We start from the raw sequence: 14,255 nt of genomic DNA, 5'->3' as shown, positions 1-14,255 counted from the left end.
AAGTGGTTAGGCATTTAGGGTCCGTCGACGTCGAGAACCCCCTAAACCAAAGTGGTCAGGCATTTAGGGTCCGCCGACGTCGAGAACCCCCTAAACCAAAGTGGTCAGGCATTTAGGGTTCGCCGACGTCGAGAACCTCCTAAACCAAAGTGGTTAGGCATTTAGGGTCCGTCGACGTCGAGAACCCCCTAAACCAAAGTGGTTAGGCATTTAGGGTCCGTCGACGTCGAGAACCCCCTAAACCAAAGTGGTTAGGCATTTAGGGTCTGTCGACGTCGAGAACCCCCTGAGACAAAGTGGTCAGGTAAACAAAGTGGTTAGGCATTGCCAATAACCTTAATCAAACCTTAACATTGCAAATAACACTAATCACCAAATTGATAGCATAACATTGCCCATAACATTAAGATAGTTGATAGCAATTCAGTACACTCAAACATAATCATCCAACCAGTTTGACTTGTTGGTTCAGTACAATCAAACCTAAGCATCCAACCATGCCATGGTTCAGGACACAAAACATTGATCACTTGCCATAGTTTTGAGAAACAACAACTCATTTGACACACTCATCAGTTACCACTAGGATCAAACCTCCTCATCCAACCAGTGTGACTTCTTGGGGCAGAAGATGTAGAAGGAGTTGCATATCTTGGGGCAGTGAATGGCCTTGCACCACTAGTTGATGGGTGTGAACTTGCACCAGTCCTTGCACCAGACCTTGCTCCAGATCTTGCACCAGTCCTTGTAGGTGGAGGCTGTGATCTTGGTGCAGGCTGGGATCTTGCAGGTGGAGGCTGTGATCTTGCAGGTAGGGGCTGTGATCTTGCAGGTGTAAGTTGCTGCTGTGACCTCTTGGTCTTGCAAAAAGAAGTGAGATTGGTATTAGTAGACAACATTAAAATATTAACAAATGCACTAGTCAACAAATAAAAAAGAAGTGAGATTTGGTATTACCACATGTTTGTTTTTCCTCATAGCCAAATCTGGTTTCAATTGTTTCAGGCAGTTGGTGTATCTATGGCCTTGGAGACCACAGTTAGAGCATGTTATTGTGGCCATTCTACTGCTGTCTTTTGGCTTTGGCACTTCAAACTTGCCCTTCATCCTCTTCTCTTGCTTTCTTCCTCTCCTAACATGAAATTCTGGTGGCTCTATGTCTGGTCCAGGTGTCCTTATCCAGTCATGTTCACCAGGAACAGGAAAGATCATAGGTTCATATGCTGCCACATAAAATGGTTTTCTGAAGAATTTACAAACAAAGTCCTCTGGAAACCTCTTGGCCTTGTTAATTGCTGAAATTGCATGGTTACATGGTAGGCCACTGAGGTCCCATTTTCTGCAACCACATGTATGATTATCCAAGTTCACAGGGTGTGTTTGCTGCCCACTGGTCACTTGCCATAAATTAACACCAGCTTGAATGGGTTTGCAATATCTAGCCCTCTCCTTTTCCAGCTCTAACTTCTCAGCATAGTGTGGTGTGATCTCCCAGAAAGCTGCCTTTCCTCTCTCTCTCTTCTCATGCCACCTCACCATTTGCTTGTCCTTAATACCATCAACCATAGTCCTAATAGGCTTTTTCCTAAAATCAAGGATATACTTGTTGAACACCTCAGATAGGTTGTTAACAACCAAATCTGTCTTGCAGTTAGTGTCAAAAGCATGCCTTGCCCATGTATTCTTAGGAATTGCATTAAGACACTTCCAAGCATCCACACACTCATTTCTCAAATCATTCATAGCAATATTAAACTTATATTCATTGTAAGCATAACTGGCATTATCCATGCATTTCTTTAGATCTTCCCACCTAAAACCAGCATTCTGGAAATTTGCATATAAGTGTCTAAGACAATATCTCTGGTGGCAGTTTGGAAATACTCTATTCACTGCATTGAGTAGCCCCTGTTGAAATTACAACAACAAACTAAGCTACTGACTACAGATATAGTTGAAAAAAACCAAGAAACTATGCTACTGAAATTACACAGCAAACTAAGTACTTACCTTCTGTCTATCTGACATGATAGTATAAGGACCAAATTGGCCAACTTCTCCTCCTAGACATATCTTGAGTTGGTGCAGAAACCAGCACCAATTTGCTGTATCCTCCTGACCAACAATGGCAAATGCAATTGGATAAATGTTGTTATTGCCATCTCTGCCAGTGGCAGCAAGGATCTGTGCACCTGTGGTCAGCTTAATAAAGCATCCATCAACACCTGTTTTGCAAAAAAAGAACCAATTAAGTTAGTACATAGCAAAGAAACTACAGCAAAGGTGGAATCATGTACATAGCAATGAAACTAAAGAAAAGAAACAAGTAACTAACCAATGAAAGGTCTGCATCCAGTGAGAAATCCCTCCCTTGCTCCATTTAAGCAGAAAAACATTGCATGAAACCTTGGCCCTGGATGTGGTATTTTTTTTGTTGCTTTAGGAACTAGAGTTGTAACTACAACCCTACTTCCAGGGTTTGTCTGCATGATGGTTGCTGCATAGTCCCTTAACCTGGGATACTGCTTCTTGTGCTCTCCTAAGACAGCTTCCACAGCTAAGTTTTTGGCCCTATAGGCCATGTGCTTAGGAATCTCAACACCATACTTCTCATTGCAGGCATCAATCAGAGTTTGTATGCTAGTGGTTGGATCAGACCTGAACAATGACTCATATGTCTTTGCAAGCCACTTTGCACTAACCCTGGAAGACTCTGTACTGGTAGGGCAAGTGTGCTCCAGGTTCATTTTTTTATAGCAAAAGTCTTTTCACCTTTGATCACAGCAGCAACAATGTGGAACTGACAGTGCTCATTTCTGCAACTTGCAATGATCCTTTGGTCAGAGTTTCTATGATATCTGAAATCTCTTGCCTGTGAAATGTGCAAGCTCAACAGAGCATCTCTGAATTGCTGTTGATTTGTGAAGCACATGTACTTACATAATTGCTGGTGTGGGTGCTCCATTTTTTCATTGAACCATATCCTAGGTTTTCTTTTCTGTGCCCTACTCTTCTTATTTTTCTTTAGGACAAATTGCAGTGGCTCATGCCCATCATCTTCACTATCCATCAGCCAACCAGTTTCTTCTTCATCTGATGAAGGAATGAAATCTTTCTTCAACTCCTTTAAAACACTAGAATGTGTTCTAGTGGTGGGACACCTCCTAATTGGCAGCTTATGTTTCTTCTTTGGAGGTTCTACCTGCAACTGTTGAGCTAACTCCACATTCAAGCTCTCCTCCATCTCTTCATCCCCACTCTCTTCCTCCTCCATCTCAAACGGATCCTCAACCTCAGTGTCACCCTCATAATGAAGTTGTTCCTCCTCTTCTGACTCATCATCTGAATATTCATCTTGATCATTTGCTAGTTGTTCCTCATCTGCTTGTCTCTTTCCATCTATTATCTCTGTGTCTTGAGAAATCCTGTACTTCTCCAAGTAGTTGTCACTGTCATATGCCCCTTCTGAATTATCACTACTGTGATATCCCTCCCGCAACAAGACTTCATCCTCCATCACAGATTTCAGCTTTTGTTTACCTAGATTTTTGCTCTCTTGTGTGCAAAAACCACTAGCACCAACATTGGTACTACTACTACCCTGACTATTAAAAACAACACCTTGGTCATCAACAGCAAGCACAGCTGGCTCACTGAGATCATACACAACTGGTGGTGCATAAAGAATGGTCTGTAGTTCAGCATTTCTCTGAATTGCAGTCAATGGCTGTTGCTCTAACTAACAGATTCAAAACTAAAGTATGCTCATGTGTGCTTCTTAATATTCTGCAATTTAATGTTTGTGTCAATCAAGTCTAGGCCATGCTCTCTCTGCTCTCCTATGCATGTGTTCTCCATGTGATACAATTCATTAGAGAATGTAAATCCTTGTGTATGCAACAGTGCATACAGATTGAGAAAAGTGACATCAGAACTGCATATCTTTCTATCCAAATTATGTAGGGCATCAAAGTGAATCCTAACATCCCAGATAGCCTCCTCCACACTACAAGTGCCAGCAAATTTGGACATTTTCATTAACAGTAACCCTAGCCCCCAAATTGGAAGAAAGAACAGAGGAGAGGGAGGAGGACTTACAGCACCCCACCACATCCATGGGTCCAGTGATGGCTAGTGAAAGGGTTGGCGACCCACATCTCTGCCATCCGCAAGCGATGCTCCATGCTCAGTGGGGCCTCCTCCATTTCTTCCTCGCCGCTCGAGTAGTACGACGAACTGTCGCCGTCATCCTCGGCCAATCCTGGGTGCGCATCGGGCCCGAGGCCAGGAAGATCTCCGTACCCGCCCACACCGCCACCGCTGCTCGAGTTGCCGCCTACACCGCCGCCGCCCGGATTCGCCGTCGCCATTGACACAGAGGAGCACGGGGAGGAGAGGGAGAGGGGAACGAGAGTTAGGGTTCGAACTGGCGGCTCGGTTCGACCTAGCCTGTTAGGTCGGCCTCGTCCTAGTCAGCGCACCGGGCACGCGCCGATTCGGCCAGCGTGTCACCTGACATGTGGGCCCGACCTGTCGGATACGCGGTCAATACGCGCTTATACGGCTGTCAGCCCGTTATGCATCACTTAGGCCCTGAGTTGGTACTGAACTGCGACATGCACGAGTAGTGGTACTGATTCGTGAATAGGTGAGCAAGTGTGGTACCAACGTGCAATTAACTCGCCGTCCGATGGGAAGATAGAAAGAGCTTTGCGTTCGCCCTGATGAAGGCACATTTTATAAGCAGGGGAAGGGATGTGAAACGACTAATCTCCCTCTTTTTTGTTGCATGGTTATTTTTTTTTTGTATGGACGACTAATCTCCCTCGAAGATATGCACATGTACGTGCCAGTTTTTTTTTTAACGTGTGATGGTTTGTATATACCGAACTGACTGATGGCTCGCGCAAGTCCCCTGGCCGCAACAAACAAGATGCGGACACAAATCTCTCGACAGAAATCACCCGCCTATGTAGGCACGAGACAACCCATCGTCTCGGTGTTTGATACAAAGCTGGAAGGTTCTACTTACTCCGTACCAAAATAAATGACTCGACTTTGTACTGCCTTTAGTATAAAGTGGTAGTTTAATTTTAACTATCAAAATGTTATATACTATTTAGGAATGGACGAAGTAGAAGCTAACTTTGGGGCTCAAACTTTCAGACCAAATGGAGCAGATGAAATAGGCTTTGCCCATAATTTAGGGCTTGAAGTCAAAACGAGTGGTACACTAACCAGCTGCTAGTCGTCCAAGTCTTCGGATATTTGTGGAGACACGTGGACTTGCTAATGTGATTTTGTGAGAATTTTTCGAGCAACAGAAACGCTTTGTAAGTGCATGAAAAATGAAGTGTCCTTCGTATTATTTTTGGAGGCATTTTACAAAGGGCATTTTTGGTAAATGAAGAATGTCATAACAAAGATTGGGAGTGTATCACAGTAACGGTGGAAGTCTTGGCATTCTTCAAACATCATGGCTAGGCAGAGAAAACGATTCCTAGCTAAAAGCATAAAATCCACGGTAGGGTATCACAGTAATGATTTGATAAATATCTTATTACACTATGGGAAACGACACCTTTCAGCTGGCTGATCGCGCTCTCGCCTCCGCCCCCTTCTTTGCTCGACACGTGGCCATGTGGTTGTGAGTTAAATCAGAGGAAGGAGCGGAGACGCGACCTCATGAGCGCACTACGTGTCGTCGATTGCCGTCGGTACTTGCACGACGCCTTTTTTGCAACAAGGCTCTTGTTGCAATAGCGACGGACATAGCTGCTAGCCGCATATGCTTGTTTGTTGCAAAATGTTTCTGCAACATGATCATTGTTGCAAAGATGTCTCTGCAACATTGCCTCTGTTGCAATGAGGAACGGCACGTTCGGCCACTCGAGTCGGCAATCTTTTAAAAAGATCAACCTGCCGACGCGTAGCAGCTCCCTTACACTATACGGTTTCTAATAGGAGCGAACGTCTGGTCCTAGAAAGAGGCCCCTGTGTCGCTCTCCACGAGCGACTTGGGTGGCGACCAGCCTCGTCGCCGTTGGCCTTCTCTTCCTCCCCTCACCTCCTCGCCTCCACCAGAGAGGGCCGAAGAACAAGCCCTCAAGGCTCCCAAGGACTGTGGCGGCAGGGCCTTCGTCCTTCGTCTGACGCCAGCGTGATCATGGGCTTCCTTGGAGGCGTTATTGCGAGACGGTGGCGTAAAGGAATGTCTGAGGCGTGACTTTGGGCATGCTCGGGCTGCGCGTAGTGCTCCGGTCGGGAGGCGCGACGTCGTTTTGGCGATCGGTGCACTCCTGCTCTAGTGGCGGCTGCATTTTGCGTGGGCGTGCATCGGCGAAGGGGATCTGCCTTTCATGCTCTAGATCTAGCCATGTCAGGCCGTGGGTCGATAGGCATGGGTAGAGCTTTTTTCAGTGAAGTGGCAGTCAAGGGTGCTATGCTCTGTCATCGGTGTTGATCCGAGTGGTTAGCACTCCGCGGCGGCGGGCTCACTGCGGATTATGGTGGCCAACGAAAGGTCTTCGTGAGGGTTCTCCCATGGTTGTCTTTATGAGATGCAATCTACAAACGGCGGCTTGACACAGAGGGTATGGTTGTGCAGCGGTGGCGGTCGCAAATCACATGTAGCTGTTGGGATAGCGACAAAGTGGTGGCGACAACATTGGAGTAACTTTGATGTTGTCTACTCGAGCATCCGGTCTAGAGTTCCGGGGTGAAAACCTAGGTCTGAGCAGAGTCGGTATACCTGACAACGGCAATATATTTGCGTCGTTACCTTGTTGAAGGTATTGCTCGGATATACTCGGACTGATTCTTTAGGGTGAAAATCTAGAATCAGGCCTTTGGTGGTTAGATCCGATGACAGCGGTGCATGAGCACCGCTCCCTTCTTGAAGGAGCTGTTGTTGAAGAACATCATCGTCCCTGTGGTGTCATTAGATGGTTGGTGCGGGTAAGGTCATTGTTATAGTTTGTTGATTGTAGATTTCATTGCTTTGTTTTTTTTTTCTTGCCTACACATAGCTTTGGTCTTATATGACTTTGCTATTTGACGGCGTATTTTTTATGTGTATGTTGGTGTTGGTTGTGTGCATCATAGCTATGCAGAGGCCGGACATGTGCTCATTATATTTGTATCCTCTTGATTCTTCATTTCGAGTCAATAAAATCCACCCTTTATCGGAAAAAAATATACAGTTTCTCAATAATAAATAACTCGGAATCTGCATGGTGGTGAATATGCGCAAATGCATGATTTCATCAACCTAAGTGTTGTCCTGGACTCCTGGTATACAACAATTTCTACAGCAATAAGCTCAAACAATTTGGCCACAGCCGATCCTCCAATTGGGTATTTATGTTTTATTTACAATGCGTAAATGAACAAGCTTGTACTGGTTGAGCCTAGATATTCTTATCTTATTGTCAATGTACCTGAAAGGAAATTTATAGATATCAGGACAAGAATTAATTATCAAATATGTGACTCACCAATGACCAACAACAATTTGGTCAGTCCATAACTCTTACTCCCTCCGTTCCCAAATATAAGTCTTTTTAGAGATTTCAACAAGGGACTACATAAGAAGCAAAATGAGTGAATATACCCTCTAAAATATGTCTATATACATATGTATGTTGTAGTCCATTTGAAACCTCTAAAAAGACTTATACTGTATTTAGGAATGGAGGGAGTATCTTTTAAGTCAAGGGAAATTCGGAATCGAGTCTTACAAGATCTCCATGACATATTCTCCTCCAGTTTCCAAGGGAAACTGTATGCCACCAACTTGAATAACGCCTTCATTCATGGACACGCTGAAGGTATCATTGTTGTTCCCTGTTTTGCTGCAAGTTCAACACAATACACTTAGCACAAAATATAAGTGTACCTTTTGTATTAGTATTGAAGTGGAGGTGTATAAATCAGGATCACAAGGGAACTCCAAGAGAGGAACAGAATAAATCTGTGACCCAAATTTTGATACATGTCCATAATCGATAGTAACAAAGTGCTGTATGAAGCTTGTGCGCCAGATGCTCAAAAAAAAAAAAAACTTGTGCGCCAACAGCGTATTGATGTATGAAAGTACTAGTAATGAAGTGAGTCAATGTCTCGATGGTTTAAACATCTATGAAGTCATTTGTATGTACCATTCTTACAGTCTTCCCGCAACACGTGTAACATCAGTACATCACCTCTCCTGCATGCGACCATGCGTACAGAATATTGTACTCCCTCCGTTCCTAAATATTTGTCTTTTTAGGATTTCAAATGGACTACCACATACGGATGTACATAGACACATTTTAGAGTGTAGATTCACTCATTTTGCTCCGTATGTAGTCACTTGTTGAAATCTCTAGAAAGACAATTATTTAGGAACGGAGGCAGTACTATACAGTCATGCATGTTCGCATTTCCTTATGGCATTAAGGAAATATATTACCGTTTTATTTGATTTTGTCAACATGTTAGTTTTAAGAGTTGTACATCACATGTACTGACGGAATGGAGTAAAGACACTCACACTATATTTGCTTCATTATGGTTGACGACTGAAACGATCCCAGAGAGGAAATACACAAACATATACTCCCTCTGTTCCTAAATGTAAGTCTTTTTAGAGATTCCACTGGTGGACTACATACGGAGCAAAATGAATGAATCCACACTTAAAATGCATCTATATACATTCGTATATAGTTCATAGTGGAATCTCTACAAAGACTTATATTTAGGAACAGAGGGAGTATGCAGCTCTTCAAACTTACCATATGTTGCCTCTTGCACTAAGGCTCACACCTGGAAAGGGGTTCACCAAATTCTTCAGTTGCCCATCTTCCTTTATGGTCTGAATGAATAGTTGATTCACGTCAAGCACCAAGAAACACACGAGAGTATCATATCATCTTTTTCCTCGGCTTTTCTGAAGTTTTGCAGCTTACCTGGAAATCCTTGAGACCGGCAGATGCAACAGATGACCAGCTTCCACCTCCACTCTCACTCTGCACATACAAATAAATATATGAAAGGGAAAACACATCCTACAAGCAGTGGCAGTTACCCCTACGCCTCATATGCCATCTCTAAAGTATAGTACATATTCTCCTGTATCATTTTGAATATACTTAATTACTTATGCGATTACATGGAGAATTGCACGGGTGTCAGATAGTTTTGAGCCTTCATATTTTACACAGAAGAGAGTTATTCTCTGAACCATTAGATTGCACGGGAGTCCTATAGTTTTGGACCCATTTTCGTAAAACCTTCACATTTTTACACAGAAGAGAGTTTGTCTCTGAACCATTAGCTGTAGATTGCATTCAGGACCGCCAAAGTTTTCGTGAATAGCAGGAGTCAGGGCTAATCATCAAACATAAATATGCATCAGCTCTCAGACCCTTCAAAACATTCAGAAAAGCATCGACCTTCTTTGACTCTAGCAAGAATCATAACTTCAATCTCGGTCTAATACCCATACAATTTTGTATGTTCTTTTATAAGAGTGGCTGGGAAAAACCCTAGTGTAAATAGATTTACACATAAATCATAGCAAACTGTACAAGATAAATTACTGGATAAAAAGATAGAGCAAATGATGTTACTCATAAATGTTTGGGGATGCCTTGTTATATTTTGATTGCCATAGTCAAATACTGAATTATAATAAAATCATGACCAACAAGAAATCAAGCTCCACAGACAAGAGATGGCATGCATAGAAATCTCAAATCGATTTTGTAATGCTTATATAAAGGTTGACCTGTGAAGCCCACAACAGTTGCCATTCTCCCGCTAGGGTGTTCATATCAACCACATCCCCTTTTTTGCTTGAAGTAAGATCATCTATAGCCTGTCCAACAAGCATATTATACAAATGAATACCTCATGTTACTGCTATAACGGACATCCAAGATATAATAACATACCTCTTTTACTCCGGTTCCAGCAGATATAGCTGACAGCAACATTTGCCTTGGGTCTGCACTTTTCTGGAGAACAAATGTGGTTCCCTGCACTACATATTGTTTTGGAAAGCTAATAAAATACAAGGAGGTCTGGAAAAAAATGCATCTTTTATGGAGAAGCGCTTTACATATACTCCACCATGGGTTCAACAAAATTGAGAGAATAATTACGCAATTCAAAACCCTAAATCCATGGCTGCAACGTTACATGCAGACAATGTATTACGTACCTTGTTTCCCCTTGAAATACGTATGTTCCCACTACGAGATAAGTATGTAGTGTCAAGCCAACCCTTTGCTTCATCCCCAAGAAGCCTGAATGGCACCGGATATGGAACCTTAAACGGCAAGAACTTGAAGGCGAATGCTGCTCGGTCAAAACGGAAGAGAATGCGCTTCCCATCGTTGATAGTTGCTTCCGCCTGATATTTTGTTTAACAAACCTCATTGCAAAATCATGTAGAACATCCTTAAAGCACTATAGATGTACCACTTAACAGTAGCATAAGTAAGAGCATATATCCTCCTTGAATAGAATCAACAGTTCCAGGCTACTAGTTTAGGTATCCATATTTAAGGGAGCAGAAGCCATCTCTTCCCAACATTTTTACTATGGCAATAGATCAATTAAACACTCAGTGAGTCTTCAACATTTCCAATAATAAAAAAAATACATATTAATTCAGCAGAAATCTTCTATCCGCCAAGTCTTATGAAAGAACCACACTAAGAAAAATGAACAATATTTATGTGTTTGGCTTTACTACCGGCTTTGTAATGTACTAACGAGGACATGACCACCGTAGGTACAACCACTACTACCTCTACTTCCACTTGCTGGTCAAAAGAAGGTTCAAGCACAAGTTAAGACCAAGAATCTAAGTTCAAAAGAGGAATCAATGTCAAGACCAAGAAGAAAATGATGATCATGTCACTCAAGATGAAGACAGTGCATGAAGACAATGTGTTGCTTGGTGACTTATATTATAAAATGAAGCCTCTCCATGAAGGTAAAAAGGAATTCTTGGGCACAGAGTAATCCAATTGTCAAAGTCTACTCCACCGAATCAATATCATGGTTTTCATCGAAATATCAGGACACCCATAATGGTATCATGTACTATACAATGTGTTTCAGTATATGCTACCGTATCCCCTCCAGTCTATCCTAAAACACTGTTATTAGCAAAAAATCAGATGATCAAGTGAATTTATATTTATTAATTTTGTTGTTTAGCTCCTGATAATATTGGTCCTCATATTAATTTCAGTGTTGTATTTACTCTGTGCAGGAAATACCCATGCACTTCCCTCTAGCATGACATTGAAGCTTACTATACATATATTATTATATAATTCTTCTACAACCCGGTGAGTTTCTATATAGAACCAGACTCTGGAAGACACAATTAGACACTGAGGGCAGCAATAAATGAAGCAGCAGAATTTGGGGCAAGACTATCACAAGCGTATTTATGGTTGAATAGGAAACATCAAAATACACAAATCTTCCCCATACATTTGAAGCTAAGGCGACATTGAGTTATCGACAGAGCAGTTACCTGTACTGCCAGTTCACCAACTGTTTCTGAAAACTTGACAACATTGACCACCCTTGGATCATCTGTTCTAAGGTAAACTTCCTGAAAGACGCTGAAAGAGTCAACTCCAACGAATGTCCTCTGCATCGAATGTGAGTTGAGAACAAATTTAGTCACTTTTACAGGTGTGAACAATCCAACAGCTGAATATGTAATGCATAGATAAAATACAAAATGGAACATATAGTTGCTCACATGAGCATGCTAGTTTTATTCTACCTGAATGGGGGATGCCGTCCCTGGTCTTGTCGTGAATATGAGCTTCCAGCTACCTTCAATTAAACTTGAATTGGTCTGCATATAAACCATAAATGTTAAGCAGCAACCTTTGTTTTCTAATATAACTTTTCTAGAAAATTGACAGCAGTCAAATACATGCATGCTAATGGAGGCATTCGTTATTTGTAGTTTCTCTAATAGTCACCTCGATAAATGCTAAGAACAATGTAATACTTCATTCACCATACTCCATCTTCGGTTATAGATGCATTTCAGTTCTTGACACACTGGATGAATGAATTTGTTTCCTTGGTAACCATGCTACAGTGAAAAGTGACAAGTAAACTTAAGCGGAGGGAGAGTATCTTCTGTACTGGTACAATTAATTAGTTAAACATGATTGGATCATTTGATTTTATTTTTTCTAGAATAATGAAAATTGTTGATGGCAATTCACTTCATGGCACAATATGCATATCTTCACTTCTTCAGTTGTGCCCATTTGAAGACCAAAGTATTTCGAGACATATATACACATGCTGCTGGCAAATGATGGCTAGTGTTTTCTTTTCTTTTTGTAAGACACAAATAAACACTTCCATGGGCTCATTAGGTAACTCAATAACTACCTTCAAGCGCAAATCATAAAGAAAAAAAAGGCACAAGGGCACCTACCGGATCGGGCACACCTTCCAGCGCCTCCAGAGTCTGCACTGCGCTTTCCACCTCCTGCACACGCGGATCAGCACGCCGCATCAGTAACATTTCAACAAGCACATGGCGCGCGCCCACGCGGCGCAGGACACGCGCGTACGGAAGTCTCAAGCCAAGTGGGCTGGTTCCTTGCCTGGAGCTGGCGCGGCGCGACTGCACGGCCACGGCCCTGTACGCCGACGAGGGCCTCCAGCAGCGCCTCCTCCGGCTCAGTGTACGACACCTCCCCGGCCGCCACCGCCAGCAGCGGGGCTCCGCGGCGGCAAAGGCGAGGCCGTCTCCGCGAGCGCCGCCCGTAGGAGGTGCCGGAGAGAGGGGAAGAGGGGGAAGAAGGCGGCGCGTAAGAAGGAGGGAGCTTGAGGAGGCCTGTCGGCGCTGCTAATGCGGCGGCCATGGCGCCCGGTAGAAGAACGGGGGCGTGTCGTTTGTTTGTGGCTTGCGTTCGCGCCTCCCGGTGTAGTGCGCCGGTGTTGGATGGGAAATCGATCTGCTGGACCAGCAGTTGGGCGCCACGTGGACGGGATGGCTGCCACGGCCGTTATTTACACGGACGCTGCTCTACCTTCTCCCCGTGCACATGCCCCATGCGTACTCTCCACCGCTCAATTTTCATCCAACGGCTGTGTGAGTCCTTCAGTACATCACTTTTTCCTCCTTAAAAAAGACAACTCTTAACACTTAACTAAAAAGAAAACATGAAAAAAATAGTGAAATTTTCAAGCGCGGTGGAGAAGGGGTTTCGGGAAATTTTCACACGCGATTTTTTTTAGCATCAGTACAGACACAAGCGCTCATATACACGCGCATACACTCACCCCTATGAACGCACACACGCATACCCTACCCCTATGAGCACCTCCGAGAGACTGAGCCGGCATATTATCTTGAGATTTACGAAGCAACCGTAGGTGCCTCGTCGTCGACGGGAACGTCTCCACCCACTGAAATCCTGAAATAAATCCAGGAATAATGCGAGCACCAGGATTTGAACCCTGGTGGTTGGGGATACCACTGTTCACCTAACCATCTCAACCACAGGTTGATTCGCATTTTCACACGCGATTGAGAGATCAGTTTTGGGTTACTATGTTTTTTTTGAACTTCGGCGACTTTATTTAATTCATAATCTATCCTTTACAATAAGCGGAATCAGGAAATCAGGAGGTTTATCAAGCCACACCCTTGACTCCTGACCCAAGAAACTAAAACGAGCAATAATATGAGCACACTCGTTTACATCACGCACATAATGATTTATTGTCGCCTTGCCGAAAAAACTCATCAACCTTCGACAATCGTCAGTAATTACCGCACCTGACGCCAAGTAGTCATCCGGATTCTGGATAACTTGAACAATCTCCATAGAATCACTCTCAATGGACAAAGGAAAAATGCCCATCTCCTCAGCAAGTCGTAGTCCCAATAATAGCGCAAACGCCTCCATCGTTGGAGCGTTCATTGCATTCGGTTTATATTCCATGGCCGTTGCAACAAAATCTCCCTTTGAATCTCGTAAAATAGCACCACTTGCCCCTGCACCCGAGTCAACATGATATGAAGCATCAACATTAAGCTTTATACAGCCTGATGCTGGTCTAGACCATCTAGTCTGTGTGGAGGAACTAGCTTCTTTTCTGCTACCCAGTTAGCAACGATACCCCTAATCTGTAGAGACGATCGGGCTGGCGTACCAATCTCTTTATCATGGGACACTTGACGTCGTTCCCACCAGATATACCAA

General features: G+C 43.4%; 1 protein-coding gene across 1 annotated transcript; it reads right to left on the bottom strand.

Annotated features, from left to right (window-relative positions):
- Positions 1 to 7,180: 7,180 nt before the first annotated feature.
- Positions 7,181 to 13,958, bottom strand: LOC119361114 (probable plastid-lipid-associated protein 12, chloroplastic). Its single transcript, XM_037626480.1, has 13 exons — positions 13,829 to 13,958; positions 13,107 to 13,168; positions 12,648 to 13,001; positions 12,476 to 12,529; positions 11,801 to 11,875; positions 11,543 to 11,662; positions 10,211 to 10,402; positions 9,942 to 10,025; positions 9,776 to 9,865; positions 8,955 to 9,014; positions 8,781 to 8,860; positions 7,740 to 7,853; positions 7,181 to 7,439 (listed from the first exon to the last, which is right to left on the bottom strand). The coding sequence occupies exons 1-13, from the start codon at positions 13,956 to 13,958 to the stop codon at positions 7,361 to 7,363; spliced, it is 1,494 nt and encodes a 497-aa protein (XP_037482377.1). The 3' UTR covers positions 7,181 to 7,360.
- Positions 13,959 to 14,255: the final 297 nt, after the last annotated feature.

This window comes from Triticum dicoccoides, chromosome 2B (genome assembly GCF_002162155.2).
Source record: "Triticum dicoccoides isolate Atlit2015 ecotype Zavitan chromosome 2B, WEW_v2.0, whole genome shotgun sequence".
Lineage (NCBI taxonomy): Eukaryota > Viridiplantae > Streptophyta > Magnoliopsida > Poales > Poaceae > Triticum > Triticum dicoccoides.
This window is presented reverse-complemented; position numbering and strand designations above follow the sequence as displayed.

Excerpts from the sequence above, each read along its gene's own strand:
- LOC119361114 (XM_037626480.1), bottom strand. The coding sequence starts at position 13,958 with ATGGAGGCGTTTGCGCTATTATTGGGACTACGACTTGCTGAGGAGATG. Across the intron at positions 10,403-11,542 it reads TTGGTGAACTGGCAGTACAG|GCGGAAGCAACTATCAACGA; the intron begins GTAACTGCTCTG and ends ACAAAATATCAG. Across the intron at positions 9,866-9,941 it reads CTGGAACCGGAGTAAAAGAG|GCTATAGATGATCTTACTTC; the intron begins GTATGTTATTAT and ends CTTGTTGGACAG.